Raw genomic sequence first — 16242 nt, 5'->3', positions numbered from 1 at the left:
ATGGTGACGCAAGGAACAAGATTTAGACAGGTTCGGGCCGCTAGATCGCGTAATACCCTACGTCCTGTGTGTTGGTTGTATTGAACTTGTGTCGAGTTGCGCTTGTTGAGCTTAGGTGTGCTGTTGATCTAGGTACCCCTGCCCCCCTTTATATACTCCAGGGGGCAGGAGAACTAGTCGGATTACAAGGAGTCCTAGTAGGAATACTCGGTATGAGTCCTAATCAGATTATAAGAGAATCCTAGTAGGAGTCCGACTTCTTCCTTCCTTGCGGGTACTAGGGATCTATCCCCATCACTGACCATCCTCTTTAGCTCTAGCCACGATGATTGCCAACATATGAACAATGATGTTGAAAAGTATCTGAGATAAAGGATCACCCTGCCTATGTTCCTTGTTTGTTTGGAAGTACGATCCTAGTTGATCGTTCACTTTTATCCCCACATTGCTCCCTTGTACAAACGATTTAACCCACTTGCACCATTTTAGGTCAAAACCCTTCATTCTAAGTGACTGCTGCAAAAATTCCCATTTAACTTTGTCATAAGCTTTTTGGAAGTCTATCCCTAGGTATAGTCATGCTTAGAGCGACGAATATCAACCGCTTAATCAAATCGGTGCCATGTCATCTCTCCGTCTCTAAATGAAAAATCGATACTAGCAAACTCCAGTGACAAAGCTAAGCTTTGTAAATAGCACGCAAACATATTGTGTCCGTGCATGGCCAATATTACCCGATGTTTTGCTGGACCTGCGCTGCATGCCAGCAGCTGGATCGAAGTACCATTGCGGAAGGTCCATGGCCAGTTGATTTCCAATGAAGATCGTATCCTTCTTCTAGGAAGATTGATCAGTTGACTTGGGGCAATGCAACTGACAAAATTTGGATAACAATGTCATGATGGGATAATTTGGATCACGAGAGCTACGTCACGGTTTTTATAACAAAATGGTTTAACTAGATCAGACGATGCCCAACAAACTCCATCTCCCAAAATTTTTAGGCCTTTTCCTCACCCTCTCCTCCTGCCCCCTTTGGTCTCTGGGACACGGCTGGATTGAACTCACAGCCCCTATCAATTGAGAAGACAAAACGAGAAAGTGTTTCTATTTTCCCGACCTCTGGATGCTTATCTCTTGCGCACTTTTGGCGTTTGTCCTGTATCGTTTTGGAAGAAGTACCTTGTTTGGTGTCATGCATGGATCTCATTGGGCTCGGCGCCGCACCAGGTAGAAGTCGCTCTTGTGATGCGTTGCGTAGTGAACCGTTCATTCGCACGAATACAGACTGACCTTGCTTTGAGTCAGCCATAAACTGCTACGACAAGTAATTAAATAGGGAATACGGATACGATATCTTCAGTATTTGTCTGAGGTAGTGATATGATATGATATCGTCAGTTTTTTGAAGAGACTCAGCTACATTGACAAAATCTACCATTCTCTGAAAATGATGACAAAATCTAAGGGTTTTTTTTCTTCTGAAAATGCTGGCAGAATCTATCTGGCATAGGAGTATGCCACAACCACTTAACGTGTACCGCAAAGTCCAAGCTAGCTAGTTCCATGTACTTGCCGGAAAAGTTCTTTTTGCCGTACGTTTCTATAATTCTGGCAACTGTAATTCCAAGGTAGTGGACTGGGCAGTGGCACAAAGTACATCAAGAAGTTCCTGGCCCCAAAGATCTAGTACTGCTATTACCATCGCAAGGCCTAAATTGTTTTTTAGCTTGGTTCTTCAAAGTTGACTTTGACCAATATTGTTTCGTCACAAATAATCACAGTATCTGTACGTAGTCAGGGAAAACAACACAATGTGAAAGCATTTTGGGATATGGAACATTCGTACATTGCGCACATATTATATATAGCTAAAGAGAAACGCTATGGTCAGGGTGTCCGGATGGTCGGACGCTCCCCACCGCTCCGTTCCTTCTACCGTTTTTTTCTTCCCCGTCCCTTTTCTTCTTCAACCTTCCATCCCGACATATTCCTCATCCATCCCGGCGGCAGCACGCTCCCCAACCCCGGCAGTCTTGTCCCGCACCCCGGTAGCCTCGTCCCCCACCCCAACGGCGGTGCGCTCCCCCACCACGGCGTCCTCCTCGTCCACCCCGGCGGCGGCACGCTCCTCCACTCCGGGAACCTCGTCCCCCACCCTGGCGGCACCCCTCCCCCCACTCCGGCGTCCTCAACCAACTGGGGGCGCCCAACCCCCCGGATCCGGTGGCCCTCTCCCCGACCCCGGCGAGATCCGAGCGGGGAAGGATCGGGCGGCGGCCATGGTGGACGACCTTCGGTGGCAGGCTGGTTGTCGTGGATCTGAGTGTTGCAATAGGTACCTCATGGTGTTGCAATAGTTGTTTTTGGATGTTGCAACGGTGGCTTTTGATGTTTCATCTGTTTTGCAACAGTCTGACTTGCCAGCAATCGGGTGTTGCACCGGATCCGGTGGCCCTCTCCCCGACCCCGGCGAGATCCGAGCGGGGAAAGATCGAGCGGCGGCCATGGTGGACGACCTTCGGCGGCAGGCTGGTTGTCGTGGATTTTAGTGTTACAATAGGTACCTCATGGTGTTGAAATAGTTATTTTTGAATGTTGCAACGGTGGTTTTTGATGTTTCATCTGTTTTGCAACAGTCTGACTTGCCAGCAATCGGGTGTTGCACCAACTTGTTCATGATATTGCATATAGTTATTTTCTTTGTTTCGTCTCTTCTTCTTTTGTTGTTGCAATGTTGTAAGAGATGTTTTTTTTCTTGTTGCAATGTGTCTGTTTTGAATGTTGCATGAAGCAATTCGGGATGTTTCATGCACGTAAAAGTGTTGCAATCCTCGGTGTTGCAAGTGTTGATTTTTAATGTTTCGATAGTTATTTTTCAATGTTGCGACGGAGCGTTCGATAAAACAAAATTATCAGATGTCTGGGCGCTAGCACTTCCCATAGCTAAATGTTTAACCAAGCGTCGGTCAAAACATATAAAGTTCTACTAAATTTTCTAGTCACAACTTAAACAGGACGCGTTTTCGGACTCGTTGAGATGATATCATCATCATCATCATAATACATGAATCCCTGCACGGAGTAAATAAACAAATGGCTACAAAGGTGGCCTACGTAAGAATTAGCATTTGAAAACAGTAGTCGGATAAGGAAGAACACTGGCTAATCCACAGATAGCAAATGGTTAAAGAAATGCATCAGCGGCTGCGTAAGAAATCAGTGAGGAGGTTTGTCTTGAGTTCGTAGCTTCTACCACGCAAACCTATCCTCGTCCCTCCGATGAATTCCTGCGAAAAAAGGGAGGACTTTCGCAAGCGGCAAGCCGGATGTCCAGAGCGATCAGTTGGCCTTCGGGTACGCCACTTCGCTCGGATGGGAGTGGGACACGGGAGGATAAGAAAACGGCCGCCGCAACCGCGAAGAAGCTACGGGGGGGTGATGGAAGGATGGTGCTTACCTGTTCTGTTCCGCGGCCTGGCGCGCACCCCGATTCCGAGCTCCGATCCTTTGAGTGCACCGAAAGGAAACCGCAACCGAGCAGGCTCCGCTCCGTGGACAACGAAACCGAAGGAAGGATCAGCATGCGGCGCCAACGCACCCCTCCTCACGCGATCCCCAGCCGCCCGGGCGCGCCACGCTCCCCGGTCCGCCCCCTCCCGCACGCGGCCACGCCCCCGCCCTCCCCTCCACGTCACCACGTCGCGATACCAAACCAATCCTGCCACCCCCCGCCCACAAATATTCCCCCGCCTTTTCCCTCGTCTACTCACCTCCCACCAGGGCACACCACCAGTCCACCACGCACCACCCGAAAACATCGCGGGAATCCAGTTCCATCCCGGCGCCTCCGCCTCTTTAGCATAGCCGAGCAATCGGGTCCTCTCTAGCTTTGCGGCTCGGCTTGCTCGGCCCAGGGCATGTGCCATCCGGGGCTGCCGCCGCTGCCGCCGCTGCCGCCGGGCTGCGCGGTCAGGCGGCGGCCGGGCGTGTCGCCGTCGCCCTCCGCGGCGGCTCGGCCAGGGCCGACGCGGGTGCACCAGGCGCAGCCGCGCCACTACTGTGTGTGCTCGCCCACCGCGCACCGGGGCTCGTTCCGGTGCAGGTGGCACCGCGTCGGCTACGAGTGGGGGCGCCGGCGGCCGTTCGCGCGGGACGGCGCCGGAGCCGAGCAGGCGATGCACGAGTAGGATGGATGGCGGCTCCGTGACGGTCGTCCCTCTGGTGCCATCGACATCGAGAAGCCGGGCTGCAAGCTGCATGTCTGTGTATGTGGTAGTTGATCGATCTCTCGGCCCCTCATGGAGGCATTGTCATGGAGCCTTCTTGTGCAGTCCTGCACTGTGATGATGTAACTGTACAAAGTGCATAGTTGTCAGAAGAAACGCAAACCAGCATGTGTACATGACTCTGTACAGCTCTCAGATTTCTCCAGAAAGTGACATGTGGTCGTGCATTATTGGTTAAGCCATGACTGAAGAATAGCATCTACTGTTCAATCGAATCTGACACTCGGAGTTCATTGAGCCAAGTAAAATCGAGTTCATGAGTATGCAACAGCCTACACGTATAAGGAAAAGAATAGCAGCCTGATATAGCTATTCAGTCCATTGTGATCCTGCCCGGACCTCCCTTGAGCGAGCTGTACAGCGGCCTCGATCGTTTGAAGCCGAATATGTCTGTGATCCTGTACGTTTTCGGCGGATCAGCTTCGGCAACCGCCTTCTTGAACTCTGCCGAATGGTTGCCACTGAAGACTTGCACGCTTATTGTCCTCCTTTCAGGCGCATCCAGTTTTATGTACTGATCGAAGAACGCAATGAATTCTTCTTTTTTGAGCTCTCTTAGGAGAGCGACCTGGCAAATGTTATTTCGAGGTCAGCACATCTTGTTGACAATTAATACTCAACCTTATTATTTTCTGTTTTCTCTGAATAGTAACAGTGATAAAATTTTGAGAAAACTTCTCAACTCGTACGCCATTTTTGTTTAACTACAACCTGTTTTCTTTGTACTTGATGTAATGTTCTTTTACAATGAAGCATTTTAACCAAAGGATAACTCTTACCTCTGACTCGACCCTGTCAAACTTGAGAGTTCCCGCATCAATCTCTCCCCAGTAGAAATGGGATTCCTCCCATAAGTTTTTGAACTTCTCCAGTTTAGAGTCAATGAGTGATTTCACATTTCTCTGAACCAAAAAAATTCACTGTCAAGAATACCAAATAATGTCCTCTGGTTGTGGACCTCTGAATAGTCCAATATTGCAGTAACATATAAAATACTCTCTCCGTTTTAAAATATACTACTCCCTCCATAAACTACTCCCTTCATTCCAAAATGTAGGTCGTTTTGGGTTTTCTAGATACATGGATTTTTCTATGCACCTAAATAGGGTTATGTCTAGATACATAGCAAAATCTATGTAACTAAAATACCAAAACGACCTATATTTTGGAATGGAGGGAGTATGATGTTAATAAAACAGGGGGGGTATGGATTCTAAATTCAATTATGATGTCGTATTTCTGTCCATTTTTAAACCCTAGTTCTTCATCCTTTCGATCCACTCTCTAAATCGTGTTTTCTCATAAGCAGTGAGCCCTGTGGTGGATGTGGCTTCTTGTGACAACAACGGAGACTTTTAAGAGCGTTTTATGGAAGATTTCTGAAAAGAAATTGCAATTTGACATCGAGCATCACATAAACTACAATAACATGGAAGTACAAAATGTGGAGTCAACTAACCTTGAAATCCTTGTCAGACAGTTCATGGATTTTGCTTTCAAACATCTTGAAGAATTCATCAACTCTAGCATCAAGGTATGCAGGATCCTAGGTGCCCAACATAGTATCAGTAGAAGCTAGCAGAATCTTAGTCATTCATTTTTTTAAAAAAAATATTAGTCGTGCCAATTACTCTAAAATATTATATCAGTAGAAGCAAAGGCAGAATTTTTGTCAAGTCAGTTATCCTAGTTTTGAACTTGTACCTTAACTGTGGACTGAATAACCACCTGGAGTGCCCAGACTCCATAGTCAGATCTGAAGAATGATAACATTCATAGTAAGCTAGGTTTTAAATGGTCAAATTCAAATGCTAACTAAAACCTTATGTTATTCCTGAAAAGAGAAAGGAACAAGCAATACGTATAATACAAAACCTCTGGCATATACCTTAGAGAAAGACTTGTTATATACCCAAGCTGCTCAACTGTTCGTAGCTGGTTGAAGGCAGGCTGGCTAGCAATTAAAGAGAACAGCTGAAGTTTGATATTCGAGCTGGCATCATCCTGATGTACCTGAATATACTCAACATGTTTAGTATTCTGGCATGCTAGCTGTTAACTGAAATGTTCCCCTAAACAATGTACATTCGATATAACCATTACAGTCCCTATTATATTGAACTAGGGAAAAGTATTTAGTCTTATCCTGACTTTTCGTCAGAGTGGATTCTTTAGATCAATTCAGTCTGCCTAATAAATAAATTCTTGTTGAGTCTGAGCATTCGACGTTAATATGCATCTGAGCACAATATTATACCTTAGAGCTTTAAAGATTGAAGGATGGAAAAAAATCTGATTCGAATGAGTTTGACGGAGTAAAATGGGCCAGTAGCCAACTGAGCAGCAACTAGTGAACTGCCAACGATCCTCGACACAATGTTCCAACTATCATTAAACTGACAACAAACACTAGATAACAGGGAGCAGAATCACCAAATTAGTAAACATTTTGGTACATTAGTTGTGTGCTAAAGGTAATAATTTCGGTACATTAGTTCAGCACAAAAGGTTTTAAGGTACCACATTTATACTGCACCTGTTGCACCAAATCACGTAAGAAATCTATACCTGAATATATTGGATAACTGATGAATTCTCATTTTTCTGATTTAAGCCCTCAATTTGGTAGTAGCATTTCAACTCATTTTCAAGCATGATAACCCTTTTAGTCAGATATTGTGATGGAGAAATGCATTTGAACATAGTATTGGGGGTATTGAATATGGTGTCCTCAATCTCCTGCGCAATAGATCTTGCCTCACTTGGTTCAATGTTTCCTACAAGGAGAGTTTTATTAGGCATGATTAAAGATATATTTTCCATTCATGACCCACAAAAATAAAATAACACCATAATTAGTACGGAAGTATGCCAAACCTTGAATATAACATTCCAAAAATGTCTTCGATAGCAAGTTTGGTAAAAACTTGGCGAGAGAATCTGATTCAAGCTTCAAAAGAGCTTCAAGTTTCTCAGCTACAGGCCATTTTTTATCTTCCAATATTAAAGAAACATAGTATGAAGCTTGTTTATGCGGTTGACTGAAATTAAAATTTTGGTAGTCTTTGGCAGAAGTTTCCTGAGATTGGAAGATGTTGGTCAGTAATATCATGAAAAAAGATCATCACAAGAAAGACTACTATGTTCAGTATTTTGCAAATGCCTGATGCGGACCTTGTTATCCTAGATTTGAGATAGCAGTCACAGGACAAGTGTTAAGTTTAATGAAATATATTGCAACATGCAGCATCTCACATAATTGGTCCCAACGATCCACAGTATTACTGCCATTAATGAAATGTGTATAGTGCTCTACTTTTTCGTAATCACAATGTGATGAGTTACTCATATGCATAAATGCATAAAAAACGGCAGTTACACCAGGGAGTTGACAAAATACACTGTTGGGAGTTGACATAAGTACTAAGATTAACAGCTTAGGATATATACAGTTATAAATCTTTTGTGAATAGACTTGTCAAGTGTGTCTAGAATCTAGATGTCTGCATTCACAGAATTCAAATTAACCTTCTACTGTTCAGCTAGATGGTTTGTCACAAGTTTTCCTAAACTTTCATGACAACTGGTAAGCCAAAATACTGTTTTCAACAACTGACAAAATAAACCACAGTAATGCCTCCTGAGAACCAGGTCTGTGAACCTTCATGCTTTCAAAACTCAGAATGTCATGTCCATAACTTAAATTGGACACAGCTCTCCGTGAACATCTAAGTTGCAATTTGACAGAAAATCAGAGATTAATGAAACTGAAATTCCTCTGCCAAATGAACTGGTATGAATAAACTTCATTACAAGGGAATGATTACGAATTTAAATGTTACTGAGCAAAATTATGAAAGGAAAGCTTGCACCAGAATATTAAGATCCACATCATACCTTCAGGGCAGAAAACCTATTAGGCTTAACTTCAAAATTAGCAATTTGCTTCAGTATGGCATTTAGGAGAACCCTCATCTTATCATTGTAACCACCTAAGGAGACCTTTAAACAGATACATTTAAATGTTTGAGTTCTAATAAAAAACTAGCATAATAACAGCAACTTCACTATGCATCAGAATTCTAACAAACAGCATGGAAATTATACACTGCGCAGCTTAACTGTTAGGGGCATTCATTGAAGACAAAAGCAATCATAGTAACTACAATTACCTGGAATCCTGCTGAAGTAAGATAGATTGAATAGTATAAGCCAGCAATTTGAGCATCATAAGCTGCAAAACGCACAAATAATTTGTCAGTAAACATTTAAACCTAAATTTGGCAGGAGCACTACCTAAACTAACTGTTATGGTGAAAAAAAAAGGTTTACCCTATTAACAAATTAGTGCTTACCATAAGCATTCAAATAATCCACTAATAAATCAACAAAGAGATCAGTAGAAATGATTGCTTCGGGAGAGTGGCTTGATAATGGGCAATGGAAATCAATTATAATGTGAACCTTTGGTGTGGAGAACAGCAAGTCAGGCTTATACCACAACCGTGAAAGTGGTGTCTTCCTTAATACTGTTGGAAAAGTAACCTGGTAAAACATTTTTTTTGTTAGAGTTATTTACTATGTAAGGTCTCAACAATGCATTCGAGTATGCTGACGCCAATATTAAAGTACTACAGAATTGACCTTTTCATGCACTTCTTTAAGAGATAAATCCTTTGGAATGAATATATTAGGCTCTGGGATATGGAGTTTCTCTGTAGGAGCTTTTTTAATCCATTTCTGTCAAGTAGAGACAATCAATATTAGAACATCAATATGGCAGGTGGAATAAGATGATGGGAGTATAATAAAGAAAATGGGATTTTTAAAAAGACGAACCTGTATCACAGGAGGAGTAACGTTTTCAACAGAATATGGTGTATCATACCAGGGCTCAGAAGAGGTAGTAGATCCTTCAAATTTTTTGGACTCCCAGAATATTCTAAATAGAGAGAAATAAGTATTGCGTCAAAAAAAAACAAATGCATATAGTGCGATAGGCAAAGCATGTGTGAAATAAGTTCAAGATACGAATGGAGATAAGTTCAGGATATCAATGTAAAGCCAGATAATCAGCCATTGACTGACTTTTTAACCACTGCCTATGAATGAAGCTAGGGCCAGTAGGATAACTTAACAACCTAACAAGTTTGTTATAGTACAAATTATACCCAAGGAGTCTATGAATTATAAGCTAGATAGGTCAAATACGCTGCTGCAGATACTGTCATACTAAGGCTGTAGTGCTTCCCAGCTCATGATTTTCTAAAGTTAAAAATTATCCAGGCACAATCCCAACCCCCAGACACCTCCAATATATATGCACATGCGGGCGCGCATGCATTGAACAAAAGCATTTCAGCACAACCACAGGATAAAAGGTGTCAAAAGAACATCTATATTCCAGAAAAGTGAATAGGTTTTCAAATCTGTATACTAGTCTACAAGGTTCATTACAGCTTTGCTGCTCTTTTCTTTTGATCTGCATACTCATCAGTGATTGAAGTGACAAAGGGAAGAGAAATTTCATTTTATACTTGATTTACATGTTCCCCTCCTTTTATAGCTTAGAAAAGAACCATTCCATGTACCATGTGTTTACAAATTACAAGGAATACAACATAGATGGTAGGCAAAAACAAAGATGCCATGTGAACTGCATGAGTGTACCTTACTCTTTCAGGTGACAACTGATCGAGTATCATCCTTATTCTCTGTGGCGCATACTTTGATGGCAATGCTGATCCAACCAGCCACTCTTCTGGTGGGAACAACTGCAAGCAAGTTTCAGAGTATTTGAAATTGAAGACGAAGTTGCAGTTCAACAAATTTCCGGAACATTGATGAAATTATAGGTAACTTAATTTTTGGTGCTTAGTGTTGTCATTGAAAGAATATAGCAAGAGAGTATATTACTATAATAAAAACAACTATCATAAATAACTGCAAAAGCTGAAACATGTAATGGGTTTTAGAGAATATACCCGCATACTTGAGACAGTACCCGTCACATAGCTGATTGGATGGACTTTGTCTTGATAATGGAACTCTGTTTCATTTATTGCCACAAGCTAGCAAATAACAGATATTAGCATTTACATTTCTCTAATCGAGTGTAAATCAATTTCATATGTTCCACAAAATGCTGAAAACATGTAGAAGGATTGATATTATGAGTTTGTATTGGCAACAAACAACCTCTAAATAATATGTGAAGGAAACATGAGTCCAAGAATGCAGTGCCCATATCCAAATACTCATGCTACATCATTACTCACGAGCAGATTAAGTCTATCATCTGTGTTTCTGTCCCTCAGAGAAGTATATGTGGATACAAAATCATAACTCATCAAATAATTTTACATAAAAATGTTAATCATGCACCTTTGCATTACCTCATTAAATATCCACTCATGGACTCCGTCTTCTTTTAATAGAAGAAGATATTTGAAGATCAATCCAACAATATCCTCCACGTGTTCTGAAATAAAGCATATGGGCACAAGAGGCTTAATAAATATCAAAGTGGTTCAAGTTAAAATAGCTATGCTGGTTCAAATAACCAAATATGGATGAAACTAACCATGACCAGCATCAGTGAGCCTCATGCTTATTGAGAAAAAGGAATATTCAGTGCTGTCAGTGCTCTCTCCAGCCATCAAGTTCATGGCCCATCCTACAGTAGCAAAATTTAGACATATCACGGTTGTGCACAAGTTGATATGTAAGAAAGTAAAGGATGATACACTGTATTTCAAGTAGATAAGGAAGCAAAGGTACATCAAAAATCAACTTTAGAATTAAACTTGCCTAGTTCCTTTATAATATGGAAGATGGAGCCCTCGCCTTCATGCCCAATAAGGTGACTCAGATAATGGCAAGGCCCTTCTTTGTAAAACTGGATGGTAGGTGTAATTGGCCATATTATTCTTAGATAGTCACCTTCTTCTATTGGCAGTGCTTTGACAATAAGCTGTATAACGAGCATGAGAAATCCCTTGTGATTTGCATCATTACACTATTTTTTTCTGACAAATAAAACTGTTGAGCACTCTGTCTTCTACCTGTAAATGTTCCTCTGAAAGAGGATGACTTGGACATTTGAAGCTTCTCTGGTCAGTGTTCTTTATGTCACTAAACATACGCTCGACCAAGCCCTGAGTGCAATCGAGGCTCTCTACAAAAGCATTTTATCAATTTTTAATAGGTTTATGTACTCCAATGTACCAATTTGCATTACTTACCCTTTCCATAAACAACAAGGTGCATAAGATTTGCTGAATAATTCTCATAAAACTTCAGAAGTTCATCTCTGATGTCCAAGCCCCTCCCTTTTGGTTTAGTTTCTAGTGTCTCCCAACTTCCTGATATACCAAATCGCAAATTAGAAGAAACAAAATGACAAAATAAGCACCGCTGCAGCTGTCTGAACATAGAGCATTCTTACCAGTACTGAATTTATGGTAAGGGTGATCCTTTGAAGCCAGATGCTTTTGAAGCTGGGAAGGGAAAAAAGGAGAAAGAAACTGAGGCCACAGTACAGCATGTCTATGGGATTATAACTTTAGATTGAAGAGACCGCAAATTTGAGAACTGGAGGAACTTTTTCTTAAATATATGTGTTAGCTGTGTATACCTACATGTATTTTCCCTCTAGTTGGAGGATTTTTTGCCATATATACACCTTATACATCTTGCCCCTATGGGCCATGGAATAGATCTGAGTTTCTCATTCCTAACAATATTGAGGATAAGCAAGATTTCGGTAATGCAAAATATGGTTGATTATTGTTCTCACATTATCATGATTGCCTTAAGATTTACACTGCTATTTTTATAATTGGGAGCACACTCGTAGATACTAAAATTCGAGAAACTGGCGGATACTTTGAGCATAAGATAAACTTGTGTAATGCAAAACATTGTTTGATTGTTGTTGCAACATATTTATGATACTCTTAAATATTCACGCTGTTAAGCACAACATGTAAATAAGAAAATTGTGTATTCAAAATGCATCTATGCTTTACTGACTGCAGTTTCGTTGGAGATATAGCATAGAATGCAAAAGGATTATCTGATGAATCATGAGTCATGACTAACAAATCTGAACTTCTGAGTACCTGATACATTCTCCAGCCATCAGACAACAAATTTTTCTTGTGCTCTGAAAGGTCAATAAAATAGCAAAATTAGCCAGAATGTGCTTCTCATTACTGAAAATAAGACATTTGTAAAGTACAAAGTTATCATGGCTGTTAGTTCAGACTAGTATAACATTAATCAGGCAACCAAGCTAGTTGCTTTGAGGAATTCAGTGGAAAACCACAGAAGCATATGCCTGGGCAGAGAAGCAACTGTCCCATACAAATAGCATCCATGCATAAAACAACTGCTTACCAGAATCAACAGCTTTTATCTCTCTAAGAACAGCATCCTGTGACATCAGCGGCTTAATAAAGAACTGAGCAAACCTGTGCATCAGGAATCACCTCATTATTATTCAATAAACAAATGCAGGACATAAACCACCACCTTATCCAATCGATATGAACTAACTGAACATAAAGTACCGTTGATGAAACTTACCTATCTAAAGCTTCTTCAAAATTGTCCACATTGACATCAAAATAGAAATTTGTTGTCTCTGAGCTCGTATATGCATTGTAAGAGCCACCATGCTGATAATTTTCATATCATACCAAATTGTTAAAATATGGACCATGCATGTCAGAGGTAGCCGTTTTTTTTTTTTTTTTTTTTGGGGGGGGGGGGGGGGGGGGGGGGGGGAGGTAATAAGGGGACATGGCATGAAGCATGATAGATATTCACTTAAAAGAATCATAATAACAGGATTTCCAGGCAGCAAATCGTGTAAAGTGTGGAGCTCTTAGCCTCTTAAGAACTTATGACAGGAAGTTGTTGCTGCTTCCTTTGTAACATTTTCCCTGCCCTGTAAGGGCACAACGACACCACAGAACATCTGAATATGGACTCTGCTTGCAGAACTAGGTGTGTTTGGTTCAAGAACCAGAGAGGTTACAACTGAAGTTTAGTTATTAACAGTATATGGTAGGTTGATCCATTAGTGCTGCACTCTGCGACCACAATAGTGAAAACTATGTCCTTATGACCGTAGATACAACTGTACATTCAGCGAGACTTCCTAAAATGATGGTAAGTGTACACGAGTCATCAAATCCCACCTGTCACAGCCTGCCTAACTAAAAACCTTTCCTGCTGTCCTTTCTCTATCGCTGTGTCATTTTGTCAATTATCACACTCAATGTGTCACTAATACTTGCATAAAAGAATTAAGATGAAGTGAATTAGGTTGAATTTTTGCAACTCGAAGTTGATTAACAAAATGTACCTCTGTGATATATTTCGTATACTCATGTTCTCCAGGGTATTTCTCGCTGGCATAAAATAGCATGTGCTCTGTGAGCAAAGACAATGGTATACATCAATACGAGAAAGAGAATAGAGAAATTCTTAAATGAAAGTAAATTTGATTTAATGCAACTGATGCACGAGCCATCATGCTCATCAACCATTTCGCCTTTATAAGATTAGCAGATTGTGCAGAAAACGTCGCCCATCAATTTAAATTCACGTGGTCTCAACTCCCATGTGGAAATGCTGCTTTCGCATGCATATGCAGAGTAAGTGTGCTCCTGTACAGTCCCGCACGAGTAGCTCTGTGTTTAGAAAAAAAAATCACCCGGCAGACAAGTGTGGATCATATAAAATAGTACTAGCATCGCGCAAGCTGCCAAGGATCGCATCAGACCACAACGTGTAGGAGCAGTTTATATTATCTGGAGAATGCGCTCCAGTCATAGAATTCAATTTTGTCACCGACTAACATTATTTTAACTACAAACTGACATAACAAACCATTTTTAAACCTTCGCGAAAAGCAAGTACTCAGAGGACGATGACACAGAATGCAAAGAGCCGTTACCCTGAACCGAAAAAGTTGATTATGCCGGCCGTACGCGATCAATCACAATTCTTTTGCTCTGATTCTACGTCAAAACCATCCACTGTTCAGTTCGAAAAAAAAACAGTCCACTGTTCAATCTGACGGTCCGAATATGCCGAGCTACCCCTCAACTAGCACCATATCATAGGGAACATCCAGTGACTTTGACTGCAAATCTACGTCATCATTTGACCCAGGATAGCGGCCAAGAGTGTCCTTGATTCGACAGAGACAATTCCAGACCCCAGCCGGATCCCAAAAGGGGATCCATGCCGGCGCGCGAGCGATTCAGCGAATCGCAGAGCGAAAGCTCCGCCGCGGGGCCCGGTGCCGTAGCGAAGAATCCCCCACCTAATCATTGCCTAGCCCAGGTCCTCACCTCACTCAACGAATCAAACATGAATCCGGATGGTGATTCGATCAGCACACGCGCACGCAACGAACCGAGTGAATCGGAGTGCTGGCAGCCAGCGAACGGGACGAGGCGGAGAGGACGAACTCACCGAGGAAGTGCGCGAGGCCCTCGAGCCCCTCCGGGTCGCTGAACGAGCCCACCTCGACCTCCATGCACGCCGCCGCCTGCGCACAGCGAGAGACACGGAGGAAGGATTAACAACCAAACACCAAAATCACGCGAAGACGATGACTGATCAGCCAGCGAGAAAAGCATTCCCCGCACCGCACTCGCGGCGGCCACGGGAGGCGGGACGCGGACGGACCTTGTCGGTGTCGGGGTCGCTGATGAGCAGGATCTCGAGCGCGTTGGGGAGCACCACCCGGCGGTACTCCCGCTTGTCGCTGCGCGCGCGGATGAACTCCACATCCCTGCTTCCCGCCGGCGCCGCCACCGCCGCCGCCATCCCCACTCCACTCGCTCCCACTCCACCCGTCCCCCCTACTCCTTCCTCTCTTCGTTTCCACGCGATCCTCTAGCGATCTCTCACGGCCGAATGGTGGATTGGATTGGGGGACCAAGGCTTAAGCGAAGCTAGTTGGGACTCGGGACTTTGGGAGACTCGAATTTTCTATCTCGTTGTCAATTTATATAGGCAGGGGGAAGTTGCCGTCCCGGTGGGTGGCTTGCCGCACAGGTTTGAGATTTGATTTGAGAGAAGCGAAGCGAGACTCCGCTCTGACCCTCTCGTCTCTGCGATAGCCAATAGGAAATTGTTGGCGTTTTGGAAGCGACCTCGTCTGGATTTGTTGGGTATCGGTATCGGAAGAGCGTTGCCTGCCAAAAAGAAAAATGGGAGAGCGGACGTCGCTAAGCAACGGCATTGCATTAGGTAGCGATCGCTCTCGTGCAGCACCGTCGCTTTAAGCCTTTTTAGTCTTTCACACGACGAAACATTCTTTTTATGCTAAGCCTGTACGATGACTCTGCTTGGAGTCGCGCTACAAATGCTAGTTAAACTGGGTGCGCGGTGTCTCTTTACTCCTTCCGTTCCAAATGATAAGTCATTCTAATTTTTTTGAAGAGTCAAAATATCTCAAGTTTGATCAAATTTATACAATAAGTGCTAACATTCATGTTATCAAATAAGTATCATTAGTTTCTTTATTAAATATATTTTTATAGTATATTTATTCAGTGTCATAAATCTTTGTGATCCTCTCTATAATTTTAGTTAAACATGAAACAGTTTGATTCTTTAAGAAAATTGGAATGACTTGTAATTTGAAATCTATAATTTTAATTAAATATGAAACAGTTTAACTCTTTAAAAAAAAGTTGAAATGACTCGTAATTTAGAAACGGAGGGAGTACTTCTTTATTTAGGGCCTGTTTGGATCCATGGGCTAAATTTTAGTCTTGCACTTTTAGCTCAAAATTTAGCTCTTGGGATCCAAACAGGAGGGCTAAAAGTGACAAATAGCTAAAATTTTGGAGCTAAATTTTAACCTCCAAAGAGGCCCTAAAAGGGGCTAAAAGTGATCCTGGACACTCCATACCCCTCCCCTCGC

At 42.4% G+C, this 16242-nt stretch overlaps 1 protein-coding gene and 1 long non-coding RNA gene across 2 annotated transcripts; one reads left to right on the top strand and one right to left on the bottom strand.

Moving 5' to 3' along the window:
- Window positions 1-4399: 4399 nt before the first annotated feature.
- On the bottom strand, window positions 4400-15476 carry LOC117856992 (insulin-degrading enzyme-like 1, peroxisomal). Its single transcript, XM_034739454.2, has 26 exons — window positions 14997-15476; window positions 14781-14856; window positions 13663-13730; window positions 12879-12970; window positions 12690-12763; window positions 12413-12456; window positions 11737-11788; window positions 11534-11653; window positions 11354-11466; window positions 11100-11262; window positions 10873-10965; window positions 10685-10770; window positions 10274-10360; window positions 9960-10063; window positions 9129-9231; window positions 8934-9029; window positions 8645-8834; window positions 8462-8523; window positions 8187-8291; window positions 7167-7368; window positions 6858-7066; window positions 6178-6302; window positions 5994-6045; window positions 5749-5835; window positions 5069-5191; window positions 4400-4857 (listed from the first exon to the last, which is right to left on the bottom strand). The coding sequence occupies exons 1-26, from the start codon at window positions 15135-15137 to the stop codon at window positions 4603-4605; spliced, it is 2922 nt and encodes a 973-aa protein (XP_034595345.1). The 5' UTR covers window positions 15138-15476; the 3' UTR covers window positions 4400-4602.
- On the top strand, window positions 4741-7924 carry LOC140222743 (uncharacterized). The gene is made up of 2 exons (XR_011898212.1): window positions 4741-4877; window positions 5599-7924. It is a non-coding gene; the product is annotated as an uncharacterized lncRNA (long non-coding RNA).
- Window positions 15477-16242: the final 766 nt, after the last annotated feature.

Source organism: Setaria viridis, chromosome 5 (genome assembly GCF_005286985.2).
Source record: "Setaria viridis chromosome 5, Setaria_viridis_v4.0, whole genome shotgun sequence".
NCBI classification, from domain to species: Eukaryota; Viridiplantae; Streptophyta; class Magnoliopsida; order Poales; family Poaceae; genus Setaria; species Setaria viridis.
This window is presented reverse-complemented; position numbering and strand designations above follow the sequence as displayed.